At 40.5% G+C, this 20,347-nt stretch overlaps 1 protein-coding gene across 4 annotated transcripts in view; it reads right to left on the reverse strand.

Moving 5' to 3' along the window:
* Positions 1-15,789, reverse strand: part of Kbtbd12 (kelch repeat and BTB domain containing 12) — a 77,676-nt gene extending 61,887 nt beyond the window's left edge. The window contains exons 1-3 of one of the 4 annotated variants that reach the window (XM_034511306.2): positions 15,454-15,789; positions 6,176-7,360; positions 2,005-2,275 (exon numbers count right to left, since the gene is read on the reverse strand). In XM_034511306.2, coding sequence (XP_034367197.1) covers positions 2,005-2,275; positions 6,176-7,245 — 1,341 coding nt within the window. In that variant the 5' untranslated portion in view covers positions 7,246-7,360; positions 15,454-15,789. Of the gene's footprint in view, positions 1-2,004; positions 2,276-6,175; positions 7,361-15,150; positions 15,418-15,453 lie in introns of those variants that run through there. The other 3 variants (XM_076940086.1, XM_076940087.1, XM_076940088.1) reach the window with 3 other exon arrangements.
* Positions 15,790-20,347: the final 4,558 nt, after the last annotated feature.

The following is a 20,347-nucleotide window of genomic DNA, read 5'->3' on the forward strand; positions in this document are numbered from 1 at the left end:
TTAACATAAATTACTTGGGGTTGTATTTGCATATTTATATACTATATACTTATATATTTATTTAATGATTAATTAGTAAAAACTGAATCATTTTATTCTTACATAGATACAAGTGGCTTTTACCCATAAACTTTTAGGTGATATATTGTTATTTTAATATATAATATCTGGAACTTTATAACAACTTCAAGCTAAGGATTGGTGTGTCTCTTGTTTGGGTTCAAGTTTACAACAAAGAAGTAATTGCCACCCTTAGGAAACTTGCATGCACCTCACTTTATCAACACCTTTAAGGACAACAGGAGCGAGGATAGTGGGCACTTGGAGCCTGCTTTCATGCGCTGTGTCTGAGGCCCAGTGAAACTGCCTCATTACACAACAGGAACTCAGAGACTACAAAGTAACAAACACTTCTTTACTGCTCTAACTTTCCTTCTGACGCAGATATTTAATCTCCACTCTAGTAAGGCAAAGCTCCCGAGTTGTTTTGAGGCATGCAAATTCACTGTGAAGGTGGACAGTTTTGAAAAACGTACCTACCTACAGATAATGTCAAGTACTCGCAGTGATGAAATCCGTGCTATGTTTGATCTACAGCACGGATAGAAATGTATAAAGTATAAATAAGAATAAGGTTTTCAAGCTCATGAAGGGAATGCAAAAGCATGAGTTTTATCATGAGGCAAATTTGATAGAATAAGAGAAACTACAGGGAAAAATAAACTTAGATCACAGAGGCATCCAAGGAGCAAGTGAGAGTTATCTGTACTGGGAAAACTAGGAAGGCAGGACAGCACTGTAAATGCCAAAGATATAGGAGGATCCCTAAAAGGACACAGGGCCACTGTGGCCACACTGCTGACCTCGGCCTTGACTTATCATCACTTCACTGGGCTTCAGTGTCAACAGTAGTCTCTTGACATTGCTGATGCCCAACAAGGACAGTTAATGTTTAGTCACAACACACTTTCTTGGAAATGATTGTGCCACTATGGAATCAATATTCTGGTTCTCCATTTATGGTAAGAACGTGTGTGTGTGTGTGTGTGTGTGCACTTAATCATGCTCATTGTGGGTGTTCATGTACACATGCATATGCAAACCAGATGTTAAACCCAAGTGTTCCTCAGGAGGGTCTGTCTTATGTTTTTAAGGCAAGATAGCGTGCCAAATCTGGAGCTTGTCAGTTTGACAAAACTGGCTAGCCAGCATGCCTCAGGGACCTTCCTGTCTCTGGCTCCTCAGTGCTGGGATTACAGGCTTTTACATTGGTGCCAGGAATCACACTCAGGTCCTCATGCTTGTACAACAGAAGTATCTTCCCAACTGAAACATTGCCCTAGCCCCTGCAGCAAGAATCCTAAATGTAGAAATGGCCTACACTGGACACTCGTCAACAGAGGTCAGAGGGAAGGACCAGTGGCCACTGGTCACGCAGAGGTCAGGGGGAAGGACCGGTGGCCACTGGTCACACAGAGGTCAGAGGGAAGGACCAGTGGCCACTGGTCACACAGAGGTCAGATGAAAGGACCGGTGGCCATTGGTCACACAGTGGTCAGAGGGAAGGACCTGTGGCCACTGGTCACACAGTGGTCAGAGGGAAGGAGCTGTGGCCACTGGTCACACAGAGGTCAGAGGGAAGGACCAGTGGCTACTGGTCACACAGTGGAAGGACTGGAATGAGGATCCAGCTGCTCCATTTTCTTAGATGCTCCCTGTAGCTACTCCTTGCTTAGCACAGGGATCTTTATCAGTTAGCTAGTAGGAGAAGAATTATGAAGTCCATAGAACAGCACAGATACTAAACGCACCCATTCTATAAATAACACATTTTTAAAAATCAATTTTCTGAAACTGCTTTGACACATTCAAGAATTTAGTTTATATTGTATGGGGTTAAAAGCATTTTGTCAAAATATAAGCCATAATCTTTACTACTCAACAACGGCTACATTTTTCAGCAAAGCCAGCCACACCAGGTAGATATGCAAGGAATTTCTTAACCTGAGGGGTCCAGCCTCCGATGACATACAGTTTATTGTTCACTGTTACCACAGCATGACAAGCCAACTGCAGGGGAAGGGGAGAGACTCGTTTCCAGGTGTCTTCATCTACAGAGTATTTATCAACACAGTTTGTTATGAGGTACTGGTTTTTAATTTTCATCTGTCCTCCTATGACATAGAGATCATTGTGGATGCTGCCCAGAGCATAGAGCTCTCGAAATTCAGCTGTGCACAACTTTTCCCAAAACTGGTTTCCTCTATCATGATACCTGCAAGTTAACAGAGAGAGAGAGAGAGAGAGAGAGAGAGAGAGAGAGAGAGAGAGAGAGAGACAGAGACAGAGACAGAGAGAGACACAGAGAGAGAGAGAGACAGAGAGACAGAGAGACAGAGAGAGACAGAGAGAGACAGAGAGAGACAGAGAGAGACAGAGAGAGAGACAGAGAGAGATTCAGGATTAGAGTTACCATGGCAACAAATTACCCAAGAAACACATTTAACTTTTTTCCAACACAAAACAATGTGACCTGGCTCTTCTAACTGGAGGAGAAAAGATGGTCATATATATTTGTTTTCTTTTTCCTCCAAGGATCAATGAGCAAAACATAACGTGCTGAAACATATTCTTCATCTTCCTGAAAAAACAGACATGTAGAAAGTAAAGTATACTTTACTCAGACTAGTCTTTAACATTTCCTAATTCTGGGAACAAAAATCAGGAATAGGAAAATCTTTCAGAAAATCAGTTTGTAACTTTAACATAAACAAATAAAGAGACAAAAATACAAAATATCTTAAATATTTGGATAAGGAATAGCACTATAGTACAACATTGAAGGAATCATGGTTTAAGGCAGAGAATTTAAAGTATTTCAATTTAGAATTTCTAACTATAAATTCTACATAGGTAGATTAAACAAAACAAACAAACAAACAGGGCCTTTGTGTGTAGCCCGGCTGTTGACCAGACTGGCCTTGGTCTCTCAAATGTTGGGGTTAAAGGTGTGTATCACCTTGCCTGGTTGCTATTTAAGTTGTAGTTTTGGTTTAAAACTGGGTCAGGAGAATTGTGTAAAAAACCCATCTACAGATGTCTGTTGGGCATCTAATGTCTATTTTCATCTACTAGATATGGTTATTTGGGTAATTTCCTTCATGAATAGTTATATCTGTTCATAGGGTCTTGAGAGATGGGGGTTCTCAGATGTCTTGTCAGTGTCTTCTGGAACCCAACACAGTAACCGATTATTAGGCATATTATAAAGCCCCTGAGTGTACTAGTTTATGGCTGTCTTTTGTCTTTCCTCATAATACGTGTCTTTTATTAAAAAATAAAGTCTCAGTATGCAGCCCAAGCTGGCCTAGAACTTTCCATCCTCCTGCCTCAGCTTCTTAGATGGTTGGTTACAGATATGTGCCATCATCATGCTGGGCTTATAAGTATATTTTTTCCAATTGTAATTTGAGACATTTGGTAGGAGAAAGACAGAAACACAGGGATAGCAGGATAAAATATCTGAAATTAAATGTCTCAGAAAAGTCTAGAAAAGTTTATGTGGAACATAAAACAAAGCCCAGGAACATGGTAAATAAGAAAACAGGTGTTCTGCTTGGAATCAAGACCAAGCCTGCAGCACTTACGTGCGCTTTGTACAAAGTACAGTTTCTAAGGAACATTCGACAGTTAGTCATCTAGTCAGAGTTTCTCCCACTTGTTCTGGGCCAACTCTCACACTCCCCAGAGAACATTCTGCCTCAGGCTTGACAGGGAAGTTGAAAGGCGTGTTCCTTTCATAGAAGCATGTGTGGCTTGTCACCGCTAACGGAAGACTTATCAAACCTCCAAGCGGCTGTCTTCTATGCAGTTCTAGAAAGGAAGCCAGAGTTCCTGGAATTGCAAGGAGTATTTTCGCTAATTTTTAATTGTATGGATTTTTAAAGACGAGGAAGATCATGTGTCTGTATGCTGGTGTTTCTTAAGAAGAGCTAAGTGAGTGAATATATAAATAGAACCAAAGATGGGTTTGGGCTTTCTGAGGCATAGTTTAAGACAACATGACAGGATGTAATTGGTGCACGCTCACTTATTTCATATGCCAACGTGGGAAGATGAAGAAAGAAGATGGAAAGAAACAGCCTACAAGGCTATTTGTCCATTTTCTACTTTAAGTCAAGAAGAAATACACCTGCATGGACATCTATGAACTATGCACTCTGCAAAACATCTGGACAGAGATCAAAGTGATAAGGACTAATAAAATAGTAAAGTATTATTATAAAATAATATTGCAAGGGTCCACCATAGAACGATTAATTTCCCTCATTTATCACAAAATTGCCACCAAAGTGACTTGCAGTGAAGCTAGGAGATTAAAAGTCTTGTGAGACAAGAATCTGAGGGAGACAGGACTCTCAGGGCTTTCCAATGCAGTAGACAACTATGAGGAAGCATGTCTCATTTCAGCCCAAGGCATTGCTTTTGATATACTGACTATACTTGCCTCTCTGACAGTTTCACATCAACGTTAAAGGTAGAAGAAACTAGTAACTTTGCCCTTGATTCTGACCAATGTGAAGAAGCTGTTGGTGACAGGACTCTGGCAGAATCTAAGATAGTTTAAAAAGGAAATGAGGGAGTATGCAGTTAGATATTGCTGCAAGAAAGGGAAGAGGGCCGGGCAGTGGGGGCACACACCTTTAATCCCAGCACTCAGGAGGCAGAGGCGGTGGATTTCTGAGTTCAAGGTCAGCCTGGTCTACAGAGTGAGTTCCAGGACAGCCAGGGCTACACAGAGAAACCCTGTCTCATGTGCCACACCAGGAAACAGAACTGCAAGAATCCTCTTAGGAAAATCAGAGCTGTTCCCCCCCATAAGGCCTTCATATCCACTTTGCAGTCTACTGGTAATTCTGAGGAAGGATGCCTGTGACACGCCTGTGACATGCTTGATCACCATGGGTGTGGACTCAGGCCATTTACTCAAGATTCTGTAACCCCTACCAACTAGAGGAGCTGAGACATACTCCTTAAGCCATGACTGTGCAAAAGAGACAGAAAGGCCCAGAACAGAAGCAGCGGCAGGTTTCTGCATTCCTTCTTTGCCCCATTTTTCCTGTCACAAAGAATTGCATTCTGACTGAAAAATCTGAATAAACCTAGACAAGAGGGATCTGACGAGGGAAGGATCCTGCAGGAGGCTACATTTTTTAGTATATATTCTATGAGCATATTTCATACTCATGTAGTTAGCTTTAAACGGTAAGGACTCACAAATACTTAGTATTAATCATGATACTTTATGATCAGATCATAAAGTAAATGTGTTTTCACAATTATGATACAGACGATAAACTATGTCTAAGCATAGTGTTCTTGTCCCTCTTACTATAATTGAAGCATTCTTCAAAAGTTCTGTAATGCTGAAGGTTTAGGAAAGATTCACAAATTGAGGATACAGAATGAAAACTTCCTGGTTAAGACAAAGATTCTAGCCAGGTGTGGTGTCACGTGCTTATAATCTTAGCACTCGTGAGTTTATAAAAACAAATTTTTCTTGTTAGTACAAGTTACATAATATGTTTTATGCAATGCTCATATAGATGATTAAGGACAAGAGTGAAAAATACAATAGTATCCTAACATGGATATAGTAAAGTCATTAAAAATTCAATTATATCTTGATGATTGAGGGAAAAGGCAGGCTGTGGGTGGGACTCAGTGACAGAGCACTTGCTCAGTATGGCCAAGGCCATGAGTCTGATCCCTAGTACAGCCTAAAGCCAGCCAAACAAGAACAATAACAACACAAAACAATTAAGAGAAAATAATTTTAAAATATGAATGACTATTATAAATGTTATATGCTATATTGATACTGTGGATATATAATATGGTGTCCTGTATGTTACTTTTATGACTTCTATTAAATTTTTACTATATATTATTTAAGATGTGATCCCTCAGTAGTACTTCTTAAACTGCTAGTGTCAAAACAAGATTTAAAAAATATATATATAAAGACTGCTGAGGAGGCAGAGGCAGGTAGATTTCTGTGAGTTCAGACCAGCCTAGTCTACACAGAGAGTTCCAGGACAGTCATGGCTGCATAATGAGACCCTATCTCAACAAAACAAAACAAAAATTACCAAACCAGCTATGAGATACAAACCTATAGATTTCAATATTCTTGCTCTTTTGCCTGGAGAGCCTAGTGGCAGTTGCTTCTCCAGCCACAATTACAGTATTGTTTTCCATGACTACCCCAGTGCACACTGTTCCCAAACCCTCTCCATACTTGGGTGATGAGATAAAATAGGTCTTATGTGACACGGGGTCATAACAAAAACTGGCATCCCCATAGCTCCTGTGCCGTGATCTGATTCCAGAAGAATTGTTCCCAATGCAAAGCAGAAGGCTGGTGGTCTCCATGCCATATCGAAGGTTAGAGGAATGCTGCTGGGGCGTCTTGATGGCTTTGAACGCATTCTGTATTATATCAATGCAACTGCCATCACACAGGAGCATCGTGTTCCTTCTGAGGGCCTGTCTTAGGAAGGAAGCATTTATAAGTTCCAGTCTGACTTGCTTCAGAAGTTCAACGAGATGCTCTGTGCGCAAAGCTTGGTTATGATTTACCCATCTCAGAACCAAGTCCAGAATGCTCTCTTCTCTGGATATATTTAGATCATCAGACTTAATAAGTGCCAGAAGCTGGTGAGCTTCGATGTCTAGTATTTCTGTATGAAGGCTTACCTCGGCGAAGTGCTGATATAAATACTTCTTTGACTGATCAGATAAATCTTCTGCTCCAATTTGTTTTGCAAAGTGATAAATTCCTATGCAGTTGGAGGCATCCATGTGGTCCATCATATAGTCTTGGCACACACTAAAGACTTCTTCCATCTGCATAAAATAGGCGGCCATTGCTACAGTCTGTACATTGGAGTTATTGATCTCCAGAACAGCACTGTACATGTAGTTTAGTATCACTGACACACTTTCTGCTGTGATGTCATAGAGTATGACCTCCCTCTGAGTGCACTCGAGTAGTCCACAGGTGAACATAGCCTTGAAATACGGACTGAAGGCAGCGAGGACCAGTCTGTGGCAGGGAAATTTCTCCCCTTCTGCTATGAGCACCACATCAATCATTTCTCCTAACTCTTTCATAGTCTTCATTTTATCTAGTAAGTTCAAGCTGTGCTGGTGTTTTCCCTTTCCCTCAGTCTTGCGCTCCATGTCGCACGCCTTGAAATCGGTAAGTAAGGTTTCTTTGAGCTTAGCCTGATTCCTGAGGAGCTATTTGCATTTCTGATTACTCACAAATCAATGGAGATGCTGCGAAGAAGAATTCCTGCGGGAAATAAAAGAAGCAGGTTTTGTCTAAGGATAAAAAAATTTCTCCAGACTTAACACGTAGCATCAATGCTAAGCAGTATTTACAAATAAATATTATACATTCAGAACAGAGCAATTTAGGACAACTACTTTGTAGCAAAAAAAAAGACTTTGATATGTAAATCATCAATTATTAACTGCTGCCGCAATAGTTTCTAATCATCAGTGGTTCCCACCACCCCGTCCCCCAGGACTGGAGAGCCTCAGAGTAAAGGAAGAAAGAAGTAAAAAGATAAACACATTTTGCAATTCCATTTCTAGTTATCAGAAGGGCCACCCTGTAGGCTGAGGATTCAGAGGTATCAGTTAATATCCTTTTTAAAGAGATGCAGTGTTACATGTGGGTTATACTCAACTCCTCTGCAACACACAACCATATGTATAATGACTAATCCATGTGACTATGATTAGGGTTACATAGGCCCTGGAAGTGAGATGACTGAAACAAAGTTCATGCTTATTAAACTTTGCCACAGGAAAGATTATTCAGGCTTGTAGGTAATGAAAATTTCATTTCTTCTGAACTTTAAAGCACAAGCCAATGGCTGCTGATCTGAGAATTCATGATATTTAAAACTTAAACCTAAATGTGTCCTCCTTCCTTGCCCAGCTTTCCTTTGTTCCCCATTTCACAGTGGCACAGACTGAATTGCTTCTTGCCTTTAAAGCCCTAGTCTAATTAAAAGTCTCTAAGCTGGTGGTGTCACCTTCGCCTTCCCCAGGCGATGCAAACACGAGGTTTCAAGGAAGTTAATTAGCTGCTTTGATTTAAAGAAAGACATTCCCAGAGCCAGGAGGCCTGTGAGGAGAGGGTCCTAGTGTCTACATCCTTTGCTAGTTCTCACTTGGCTGCAGAGCCACAGGCAGTGAGAAGATGAGGGCAGCAGAGTGAGTGTGTAAGGAAGAAAGGAGGTAGTTATACGAACAGCATGCACTTTTCAGCTCGAAAGGGCAGTGAATCCCCAATTTTCTATAGCCCTGTAAAGAATTAGACACTTCGTGAGATATCTTTTTTTTTCTTCTTTTTGAGGGTTAAATTAAATCTCACTTCAAGAAACAAGTGCTACACACATGGCAGGGATGTCTAACTGTACAGTGACAAATAAAGACCCAAGAAGCTCTTGGTCTGAGCGTATGCCGTAACAATCATCAGGTAAGAAGCAAAATGGCCACAGAACTCTGCCAGCTGGACACTGCCTCACTGCCTCACTGCCTCTTCGGTTTGCTTCCTAACACTTAAAGCTTTCTTGGAGATGGCTTTCCTGTTAAAAGCAAACCTCTGATTTTTTATTTATTTTATTTATCTATAAGAGTATCCAATTATGGCCAATTGAAAGATTTCTGTAAGTCTGAACCCTCTTATGCTCACTATGCCTAGCCAAAATCACATAACAAAGGTGTCCTGACACATAATCACATCAGCTCTTACTTGGAATAAAAAGAACCTAAGGTTTTGGGGGTTTTGTTTGTTTTGGTTCAGATCTGAGAATTGAGCCCAGGCTATCACACGTGCTAGGCAAGCTCTTTACCACAAAGTGACACCCTTAGCCCAGAACATAAGAATTCTTTTAAGGAACTAATGTTTTTGAAAAGGCCTAGTATTGTATTTGTATTGATGTGTAAGAATCCCTTGAAGGCTACCAGCATTCATGATATCAGAAGGCCTAGTGCACCTTCCGAGAGGGATGCTCTTAATCTAATGCACCACAGGCAGTCTGGCCAGCTCCTACACTGTGGCTCTTGATAATGTTAGAACTCAGATGCTTGAGACCCAAAGTTTATGATTATAATCCTAGGATTTCACATATGTAAAAATGGAGCTGAATTCTGCCTGATGGACTTTTTGGTACTACATTTTGGCTATTGATAAAACAAACAAACAAAAAAAACCAAAAACAAACAAACAAACAAACAAACAAAAAAACAGGCATCACTACTTTCAAGAAGTTCAAGTTAAATAACTAATGGATCTATGTTTGCTCATAAACATGCTGTAAGTAGTATTTAAGATTTTTTAATTTATTATTTTTGTGTGTGTAGATATTTTTGTCTGTATGTATAACTATACACTGTGTCTGTGGTACCTACAAAGGTCAGGCAAATGTCTGATCCCCTGGAACTGGAGTTGCATACAGTTGTAAGCCACGTGTAGATGTTAGAAATCAAACCTGGAACCTTTGGAAAAGTAGCCAGTCCTCTTAGTTGTTGAGTCATCTTTTCAGGTGATACCTCACAGATTTTATGGTGGGTGATGCTGAGCTTCCTTTAGTATCTAGCTTATCTTAACCTTGGTGTGCCTGGGGAAAGCCATACCTATATCCTTTATTACTGTTAATGGTTCAAGGACAGGCATGGCACCCAAGGGTGGCTATAGCACTGAAATTCAGGTCTTGGCTCCATGACTGGGATGTCCATATGTTAGACACTGTAGCAGTCATGCCCCTTAGACAGCAGCAGGACAGAGAAAATTCAGGAAAGGAGGCAGAGTGTTCAGAGCAATAGGTTTGAAAATGGGTTTACAGTTTTGAGACAGTTTAAGCTAGTTTTCAATAGTTTGGGAATGCTATTATTTGCAATCTAGGATCCTTACTTTTATAAATGACATTTGAAGAAATGTTGAGAAAATTTGCTCAAGCCAGCTTAATTATGTACATCACTGGGTTGAAGTCTTATGTTTTCAGATACCATACTGTCAGAATCTCGAATCCTTACTCCTTCTTCATAGAAAGCACCAGTCAAAAGTTTGGCACTGTAACACACACCTTTAATCCAAGCACTTCAGAGACAGAGGCAGGAGGATTTCTAAGAGCTCAGTACAGCCTGATCTACATTATGAGTTTCAGAGCAGCCAGGACTACATGGTGAGATCTTGTCTACTGGCTTCTCATAAAAATTGTCAAGGCATTATCTGACTAAATTGTGGACCCACTTCCATCTGACCCCAAACTCTGTATTCTTAATCCTTCTACTGCAAGCACTGGAAAAGTAGGGCTAAATGCTAGATATGCCAGGCAGGCCATCTGGGCTCTGTCACAACCACTCAACTTTGCTCTTATGTCAAAAAGCAGCCACAGGGGGTGTGGGGGAAACATAAACAAATGAACATGACTGTGTTCCAATAAGATGAATTCTGGATGCTGAAATTTGAATTTCACAAATTTAACATGCCCTATTTTCATGTATCATGAAATATTACTCTTCTTTTGACTTTTAAAAGCTATTTAAAATTATGAAACCCGTTCGTAGCTCATAGACTGTGCAAAAACAGTGGCATGTTGCTGACTGCTCCAAAGCTATAAATAAACCTACTCTCTAGACTGTGAGTAGGACACTATCCTGTCTGGGTGATTAATCTCCATTTCTTTTCCTAAATTCAGCTGAAGAGTTCTGAGAAAGTGTTGTCTCCGCTTTAAAAAAAATCATCTGCTTGTTCATATCTATATGCCTCTATCATTTATATCTATATTTAGTCTCTTGAACAAATGGTGTATTTGGATGTGGTTCTTCTTTCTCCAACACTGGCTTACACAAATAACAACAATAAAGAAAAAACTCAATCTACTTTAAAACAGAAACAACAGTTTCAAACACTCTGATGAATCATTTACTATGAATGTTTTAAATGGACATATACATTTGCTAAGTACCTATTCCTTCTAATTGCTGTTTATAGACTCTTGAAAGGTATTCTAATTGCTTTGGCTTTATAGATCAAATTAACTTAGTGGTTGAAATTATGGGGGCAGGGAAGCCTGGATGTTAAATCAGCTACCACACTCCAAAAAATATTCTTTTTCTTTGCATTTAAAGAGCACAGAAGGTATTGGTGTGGCCAATGGACGTTAGGGTAGCTGTTTACTTACTGCCATCTTAAAATGATTTAACTTTTTCTACTCTTAGTTTCTTTATCTGAACGATGGATATAATTCATATAAATCAAGTAGTTATTTTAGTCTTAAACTCTCAAATTGACAATAGGTTGATTTTACCATTACAGTGACTCAGCAAATTCAGTACACAGTACAGACTACTCAGTACACTCTCCATGGCTAAGGGTGTGGCCTTGGGCTTGTTCCTGAGGCCAATATCTGACTCCTTGTCTACTGTAATGAAGTAATATGAACGTGTTTTATAGCCTCTTTAAGTTCTAGTTTCTTGGGATTTCTTTTGAGAATTATATAAGAATAAGAACAGGTGGAAGAACTGAAAAAGGTTATTTATATATGTACAACATGTAATTGGCTTTATAAAATCTACTTGGCAAAGTGAAGGCAAGACATACCTGCACAAATACTTCTCAAATGAAAGTAATTTTGGTGCGTATACAAATCACGTGTGGATACAGACACAGCCCATAAATGGAGAGAGCTGACAGCAACTTTTTCTCATAATGAGGGCAGAGAGTGCATTCTCCTTTCATCAGCAAAACAAAATTGTATAAATGTTCTCAATGATATCAATGGGGAGTTATTCTCTGCTCCAATTTATGGCAGACTGAACTGATGCATTCATAATAATAGTACCCATAATAATGGAGAAAGATGAGTAGCAAAGATAAATATAAATCACAAGAATAAAGCCTAATTACCCTGCAAATCCAAAGTGCAGTTACACCCAGGTCCATTATATTTAGTTTAGAGATGTGCACTGCTATAAATTTAATGTAGGGCAAAAATGTCAATTTCTCAAAATCCCAAATGTTTTGCTTTCATGTTTGATTTTTATCATCTTTCCATTATCTTTAGTTGCTGCTTTTTCTGAATAATGATTGATACAAGACCAACCTTTCTAAGAAAATTCTCCATCTTTAGCAGAATTTAGAATAATTAAAATTCATAGCAGCACTGTTCGAAATAGTAAAAAGCAACTTAATATCCATTAACAGAGTATAACATGTTCACCCAAAAGAATATTGTACAATGGAAAATGAACAAACATGGTCTGCATGTATCAAAACACAGTTACAAAGTAACTAGAATTCATGCTACAAACTATTAATGTTTAAAATATACAATACAGTATACTGTTCTAATAAAGTATAGATCATGTATTATGAGGCCATAAATATAAACAACAGATGAATGTGGTCAAGTGTATTATAGGAATCTTAAATATCATTTTTGGAATTTTTCTGTAAAATTATAAACACCAAAATAAAAAGGTTAAAAATTATGTATTTTTAAGGACCCATACAACTATAGTGGAACATAAAGAAAGGAAGGGTACTTATAAGCAGGGTACTTCAGGAGAGTAGTTGCTTTCATGAGATGTGAAAGAAAGGAAGACAGAGAAGGATGACAAGGAGCTCCAACTGTATAAATGTTTAATTTCCTTAGCTGTATGGTGAGGACTCAATCCACACTTCATTATTCTTTATGCCCTTTGTATATTTTGAAAACCCCATAAAATGTGTTTAGAATAAAAGACTGGATTAATATCAATTTCTTATGGTATCTGAAAACCTTAGCTGTGTTGTAAATGATATCTGTATATTATTGGATGTCATATGAAGAGAAATAATAGATGCATTATGAATTTTCATATATTGTAAATTTACATATCAAAGTGTAGGCAGCCCAACTTATGAATGACTAGAAAATACAGAAACCTCCTTTCTGGTCTGAATGACAACAGCTTTGAAATCTTGCGGCTATATCCCTACCTCTTTGTTCATTTCTATAGCATTGACCTGTGTGATGGGGAAAGTTGCTAGATTCAGAATTGTTATGTGTTTTTTCCCCCATAAAAATATTTGGTACAGTGAATAGGTTACAACTATAATTAAATGATCTACATCAAAGCTTTGGATTTTTATTTATAAAAAACCCTGAAAAGTTGGGTGTGGTGGTGCAGGTCTTTAATCCTAGAGGCAGGTGGCTCTTTCTGAGTTTAAGGCCAGCCTGGCCTACAAAGTGAGTTCCAGGATTGCCAGGGCGGTAGTACAGAGAAACCCTGTCTCAAAAAGAAAAAACAAACAAGCAAACACAAACCCAACAACCAACCAACCAACCAACCAACCAACCAATCAACCAATCAAAAAACAGCTGAAGAGCAAAAATGTAACTAGGACAGGATTCCAAAACTCTAGTTTTCCCCAAATTGCCTTCAACAGACTTTGGTTAACAAACCAAGAAATATCAACAATTATGACATCAGAAAATAATGTCCCAGTTCCAATGTTCCCAGTGCCAAAGCAAAATCTTTTATTAAGAAAGCCTTTTAAAAGTCAGTGACTATCATGTAAAAAATTATTACCCCACATTTTAAAAAAATTGTCAAGGGCCATTTTCACCACGGTTCATTCCAACCTTGTGGACTTCATGGAACTGGCTCCTCCCACCACTACTTGTCTCTCTTCCTGACTTTCCTTCCTTATCGTTTTGTTTTTTGTGTTTTTTTTTTGTTTTTGTTTTTTGTTTTTGTTTTTTTTTGTAGTGTAAAGTGCTAACAATTCCAATGTATACATGTAATTCTCTGTGTCAGGAATATCCTTCTTTCCTGGTCCAGCTCTTCAAAATTCAGCTCAGCTATCATTTCTTGAATTAAAGGGCTTTATGTTTTATTCACTTCTCTCTTCTTACTGTGTCTGTGTTGTTAAACCTGGCATGAAAGAGTTGGTCTCCAGTCCAAGTACTAACTTGGCCTGACTCTGCTTAGCTTCGGAGATCAGACAAGATCAGACTAGTTAGAGGAGGGGGAGTCTATCCTCAAGCTATCCCAAAAGCTGTTGTCTGTATGTGGGTTATGTTCTTCGAGCTGGGTTGCCTTGTCTGGTCTCAGTGGGAGAGCAGGCACCTAGCCTCACAGACTTGATATGCCAGGGTAGGGGGATACCCAGGAGGGGCCCTTACCTGCTCAGAGGATAAGAGGAGGAGGAGGGGGGAAGGACTGTGGGAGGGGTGACAGGGAGGAACATGTAAAGTGAGTAAGTAAAAAAAAAAAAAAGAGTTACTTGGTATGGTTGTTTGACCAAAGTAATGCTTTGCTTACTACTTACGACACCATTCCTAATAACCTTACCCCTCTATGTCTTGATAAATATTTCTGAGGCAGGGTCTTTCTAGGTAGCCCTGGCTGGCCTCTAATTCACCCCATCTCACCTGCCTCTGTCTCCTGTGTGCTCAGATTAAAGGCATGTGCCACCAAGTCTGCCCTTCTCCCTGTATGTCTTTGCATGTACATGTCAGGTTTGGATATTCTGATTTTGCTTAAACCACGCTTTAATGCTTCAAGTTATTACCTTCCAGGAGACTTTATTCCCTCGCATTATGAATACATCTACTTTTCACCCCCCACCCTCAAAGTTAATTCACAGTCATTATTTGCTCTCTGAGATAGAGGCCTCATTCCTAGGGAATAGCCAGCGGAAGCACACTCGAAATATTCCCGCATTTATAGAAAAAAAAAATGACAACAATGGCTCATTTCCATGTGACCTGAAAAGCCTGCTGCAGCTTCTCAGTTGCCACTTCTGCCCACCCAGCCCTAAGAGTCAGCCATTATTCAAGTTGCTTTCCCTATTTCTCTCCTTGAGGACGATTTTACAGCCATTTAAGTTTGTGACCCCTGGTTTATAACATAACACTCTTACTGCACTGTTTCTGCCAACACCAGCTATTCCCCAGTTCTACTTTTGCCAACGCGGTAGGAAATAGCTAAACATGAATACCACCCTAATTACACAACCTTCCCGCGGATGTCGCTTCCCTGATTTGTTTAATAGGAATAATTCACCTTCAAACATACATAAGGCCTGCAATAACGAGTCACAGCAGCGATGATAAAGACAAATACGCTTTCTCTCCTCTTTCCTTTGGTGCGCTCACAATGTTTTTGCATTCGCACAGTTCCTTATACTTTTCCGAGTGCTTTAATATGCATTATAGCTCATTAGTTCCTCTTAAGAATCATGTGGGGAAAATGCAAGGCAATTATATTCCTGGCTTTAAAGTTAAGAGAGTCGCCCAGGGATACATTCCGCGCTGATTGAATTTAAACGAACCGAACCCTGCTTTATTATGGGCTCTGGGAAGGCAGGAGAGCCCTTACCTCGGTGCCATTTATAGTCTAGCGGGGTCGCAAAATAATCAGCCGGGTCACGTAGGGAAGGGAATTATCCTGGAGGCCTAGCAAATGAATTATGCCACAGGGAGACGGCAGCGGCCGCTGACCCCGCGCCGGCCGGCCGACCGAGGGCGCGTCCCCTCTCTAGGCCCCTACTTACTGGCTGCTGCCCGGCCCCGCTCGCTCCGCCGCCATGGCGCCGTGACTGGGCACGGCCGGGCAGGCCTGACTGACCACACTACCCGAAATGGGCCGGTGCGGACCAGCGCTATAAATAGACGGAGCGGGTGTGTGTGTGCAAGGGACAGGCGGCGCCCCAGCGAGGACAGGGAGGGCGCTGGCGGTCACCCAGAGGTAACAGGTGCTCGGGCTCTGCGCGGGAAGCGGCCGGGCCACGCGCCGCAGTGTGCGCCTGCGCGGGGTCTTCCCGCGCCTGTTCCACACAGACTCCACAGTCGTCCCTCCCTCAGCAAGTGCTCTGCGCCTGCGCGGGGTCTTCCCGCTCCAGACCGCGCGCCAGGGGCGACGGTGTTCTGTCAGTCAGGAGCCCAAAAAGACACAAAAAGAGAATTTGGAAATCGGATCTTGTACGTTGCCAAACTCAACCGAGGCTTCTGTGTGATCTTATTGAGCACGACTTATGGCAGGGTTGCTGAATAGAACACAGGAACCCAGTTAAATATAAAATTCGGACATAGAAACTGTTATTTCTTTTTCATATAATACGTTCCATAGATCACATGACCAGTCCACATTTAGAAACAACTCATTGTTTTGAAACCAAAAATAGGTTTGGTTTCAATACAGAATATAGGGTTTCTATATTTTATTTATTACAGCTGGCAACTGTATTTGAGCAATCAGCTTCTGATGTTGGAGGGGGGATTTCCTCTAAGTGGAAAGTGTCCCCTAGTCCTGAGGAAAGAGTAATTCTGTTCTCAGGGTGCTTTCAGGGATGGGGAGCTCCCCTCAGAGTGTCATAGAGCATCATCTACTTTGTGAATAAAGAAGCAGTATTGAGTCAGTTAGTTTAAAACAAACTAGAATGGCTTTAGTGTGGTAACACACATTTGTGTAAGGGTCACAATTTCTTTGGGGGGTTTCAAATGACCCTTTCACAGGGGTCGCGTAAGACCCTTGGAAATATCACCACACATAAGGGTCTGTATTAAAGGGTCACAGCATTAGGAAGGTTGAGAAGGATGGATTGAAATGAAGCTGTCAGTGGGGATGTATTTCTAGAAGAAAACCTGTCTCCTGCCTGTCTCACAGTTTCTAGAAACTTCTGATTCTTTTGAATGTGATCCCTTTCTCGTAAAGTCAAGATCAAGCTAGGAGTGGTTAGGCATACTTGTAGTTTTGTCACCCAAGAAGTGAAGGGGAATCGGGAGTTCAAGAGGCTGTTGGCTTCACAGTGAGTTCAAGGCTAGCTTGGACACATGAGTCTCTGTATAATGACACCCCACTGCTGCCTCTTCCAAAGCTGGGGTCATAGAAAGGAGTCTTTCTCAGATTGGATCACTTTGGTGCACACTCATTTTTCCTTAAAAAAAATCTTTGTGGTAAAATATGTTTAACATAAACTTTATCACCTAAGAATTTTAGGTGTTCAATCTAGCATCACTAAATATATTGATAATGCCGTGTAACCACTATAGTTTGGATGTTGACTATCCCCCAGAAGTTTGCATGTTGAATGTGTGAGTCCAAAATGATGCTACTGGGAGGTGTTATGACTCACCTGATGTGAAACCTGATAAACCCTCAGATTACTGGTGAGCATGCCTCTGATGGACTCAACAGGAGCTCAGTTGGTTCTCTTCCTCTGCTACTTCAGTTTGCCTACCAGAGGTCCAAAACAATGGGCTCACTCAGTCTTGGACTGGACCCTCTCCTGCTTGAAACAAAATAATCTTTTTTTTTTCTTTATAAGTTAATCACCTTAGGTATTTCATTATAGTAACTGGTAGCCGACTAATACAACCGCCATCACCATTTCCATTTCTATATTTTAAAATCATGACAAAGTTATTAGAAAGTATTGCCTCATTTTTTTCTTTTCCCAAATATCCAATCATCAATAGTCTATTTTCTGCCTGTATGAATTGACCAGTTATATACTTCATATAAGCAGAAACATATACTATTTGTCTTTTTGTTACTAATTTATTGAATAATGCCCTCAAAGTTCATAAATTATTTGTGAAAATTTCCTTCTGTTTTAAAACTCAGTGTTACTCTATGTATTTAATGTATACATATTTAATTGAAATTTATTTTCCTTTTCTTTTTTGAGAGAACTCACTATGCACCCACAACTGCCCTCAGACTCATCATCCTCTGGCCCCAGTCTCCCTTGGAGCATTTCAGTATTACTCTCACATATGTCTGTATATTCAAGTTCATGTTTTTCGGTATTTGAGGAAATTCCTCTCTCCTTTTCTCACAGATGTACCAGCTCCACTTCAATTCTTCTACAGTGACTTACATTCCTCCTTTCTGTTTTCTTTACAGGATGTCAGTGTGAAGCCAAGGAGTCTTTCTTGGCTTGTCTTGAAGCTTTCTTTAATTTCCTCATTAGCCATTTTAGTTTACCTTTTATATTTGTTTCAAGAGAAAGTGGGTTCTGTGAAAAAATCAGAGCTTCAAGTCCAGAGGCCAATTTAGATCCTTCATTTCATCCCTAGGTGACTTTAGTTAATCTCAAAATACTTGTTTTCCCAAATGACGAATGAATTGTTAATATTTAACAAACATGCCAATACATCAAAGGCTCTGTGCCTCGAACGTGGTTCTTGGTTATGTGTATGTTTGTGTGTGTTTGTGTATGTGTGTGTGTATGTGTGTGTGTTTGTGTGTGTGTGTGTTTGTGTATGTGTGTTTGTGTGTGTATGTGTGTTTGTATATTTTTGTGTGTGTCTGTGTGTGCTTGTGTATGTTTGTGTGTGTGTATGTGTCTGTGTGTGTTTGTGTATATTTATATGTGTGTGTGTCTGTGTATGTTTGTATGTGTATGTGTGTGTCTGTGTGTGTTTGTGTATTTTTGTGTGTATGTTTGTGTGTGTGTATGTGTCTGTGTGTGTTTGTGTATATTTATATGTGTGTGTGTCTGTGTATGTTTGTATGTGTATGTGTGTGTCTGTGTGTGTTTGTGTATTTTTGTGTGTATGTTTGTGTGTTTGTATGTGTGTGTTTGTGTATGTTTGTGTATTTTTGTGTGTGTCTGTGTGTTTGTGTATTTTTGTATGTGTGTTTGTGTATTTTTGTATGTGTGTTTGTGTGTGTTTGTGTGTGTATGTGTGTGTATGTGTGTGTATTTGTGTATTTTTGTGTGTGTACATGTATGTGAACACATGTTCACAGGCAGCTTCAGGATCAGGTGGATCCCTGTGGGACAGTGCAGCACTTGGAATCTTTTCCTTCCTTTTCTTCTTCTTTTCTTCCTCCCTTCCTTCCTTTCTTCTTTTCTGTCCTTGTCGATTCTTATCTAAAAAGCACAGAACATTCCTGTCTGTGCCTGGCACGTTGTGCTCTCTGTGCCTGGCCTTGTACTGTAGCAACACATAACACTCATTGTATCCCACCCCCCATGCTAGTCAGTTTTCTGTCACCTTAACAAATGCCTGAGAAAATCAACTTATAAAGGGGAAAGAGTCCATTTTGGCTCCTAATTTTATAGATTACAGTTCATGATCAACTGGCACCATTGCTACAGAGCTTGTAGAGAGTGCATTAGGGCAGGAGTACGTGGGTACAATAAGACGACTTGTTTTATGGTTTGGGAGTAAAAGAACGATAAGAAGAGCTTGAGGTCCTACAAATTACTGTGAGGACACTCCCCTAGTGATCTGGAGACATCATCCTAGGCCCTACCTCATAAAGTCCCATTGCCTTCTGATTGCACCAAGCTTAGAGTGAAGCTTTAGCACTTAGGCCTTTGAGAACATTCCAGATCTGAACTATAACACACAGCAACTGTGAAAGCATTCATAGGCCAGGACCTCTGTCCTCTTCACCCTTGCAACATTTGTGTGCTCAGCTCTGGGAAGGATCCAGTGATTGTAAGACAAAGCGCTTGCATGCAAGAAGGTGTGCCTGGAGCTGCGACATCCAGTGTTCTTGACAAGGTCAGCTCAGGAACTTTGGAACACTTGTCCCTCCAAAAGGGAGAGGCTAATTAACATTCCTCAGACAACAGTGGGGAACCAACCTGCAGGTCAGGACACATTCCCCAGGGTGGACCATTGGCCACCTACAGACAAGGGAAGTCCTTGCCACCTCATTCCCTAAGGACCAGTCAGTTTAAAAGTCACACTGTTCTGCCAATCATATTGTATCTAGTTGCTGTTTCTCTATGCTAACCCTGGAAACGGTATAAAGGTCTGCCTGGGGCTACCGCCTCTCCTTCGGGTGCAGGACGACCCTGATGTGTTGGGACAATAAATTCCTCTTGCTTTTTGCATTGATGCTCGGCTCCACATGGTTCACTCAGGGGGTCCCTGGTAAGCTAAGGCTTGCCAGAGTCTTACATGCTCATCTGGAGCTCTTCCTTGAAGCCTGTTTTCCTGCAAAGCACTTACATTCCTGCAGTAGAACAGGCAGGCAGTAATGGGTCTATTTTACATAGAAAGCTGGTAGGAGGATGGAATAGTCCTGCTAGTGAACGTGAAAGTCCATGATAAGCTATAAAGTCACACCAAGTCATTTTTCTCTGGCAGGAGTGTGGTTCTAAATCAAACTCCGTCCCAAAAATCTTGAAAATGGGCTTGTGTGCTTCTCCTCTGCTCTTGTGTGCTTCTCCTCTGCTCTTGTGTGCTTCTCCTCTGCTCTTGTGTGCTTCTCCTCTGCTGTTGTTCTCGAGAGCGCTTTCCCTTTCTTA

The sequence above is a fragment of the Arvicanthis niloticus genome, chromosome 9 (assembly GCF_011762505.2).
Source record: "Arvicanthis niloticus isolate mArvNil1 chromosome 9, mArvNil1.pat.X, whole genome shotgun sequence".
NCBI lineage: Eukaryota > Metazoa > Chordata > Mammalia > Rodentia > Muridae > Arvicanthis > Arvicanthis niloticus.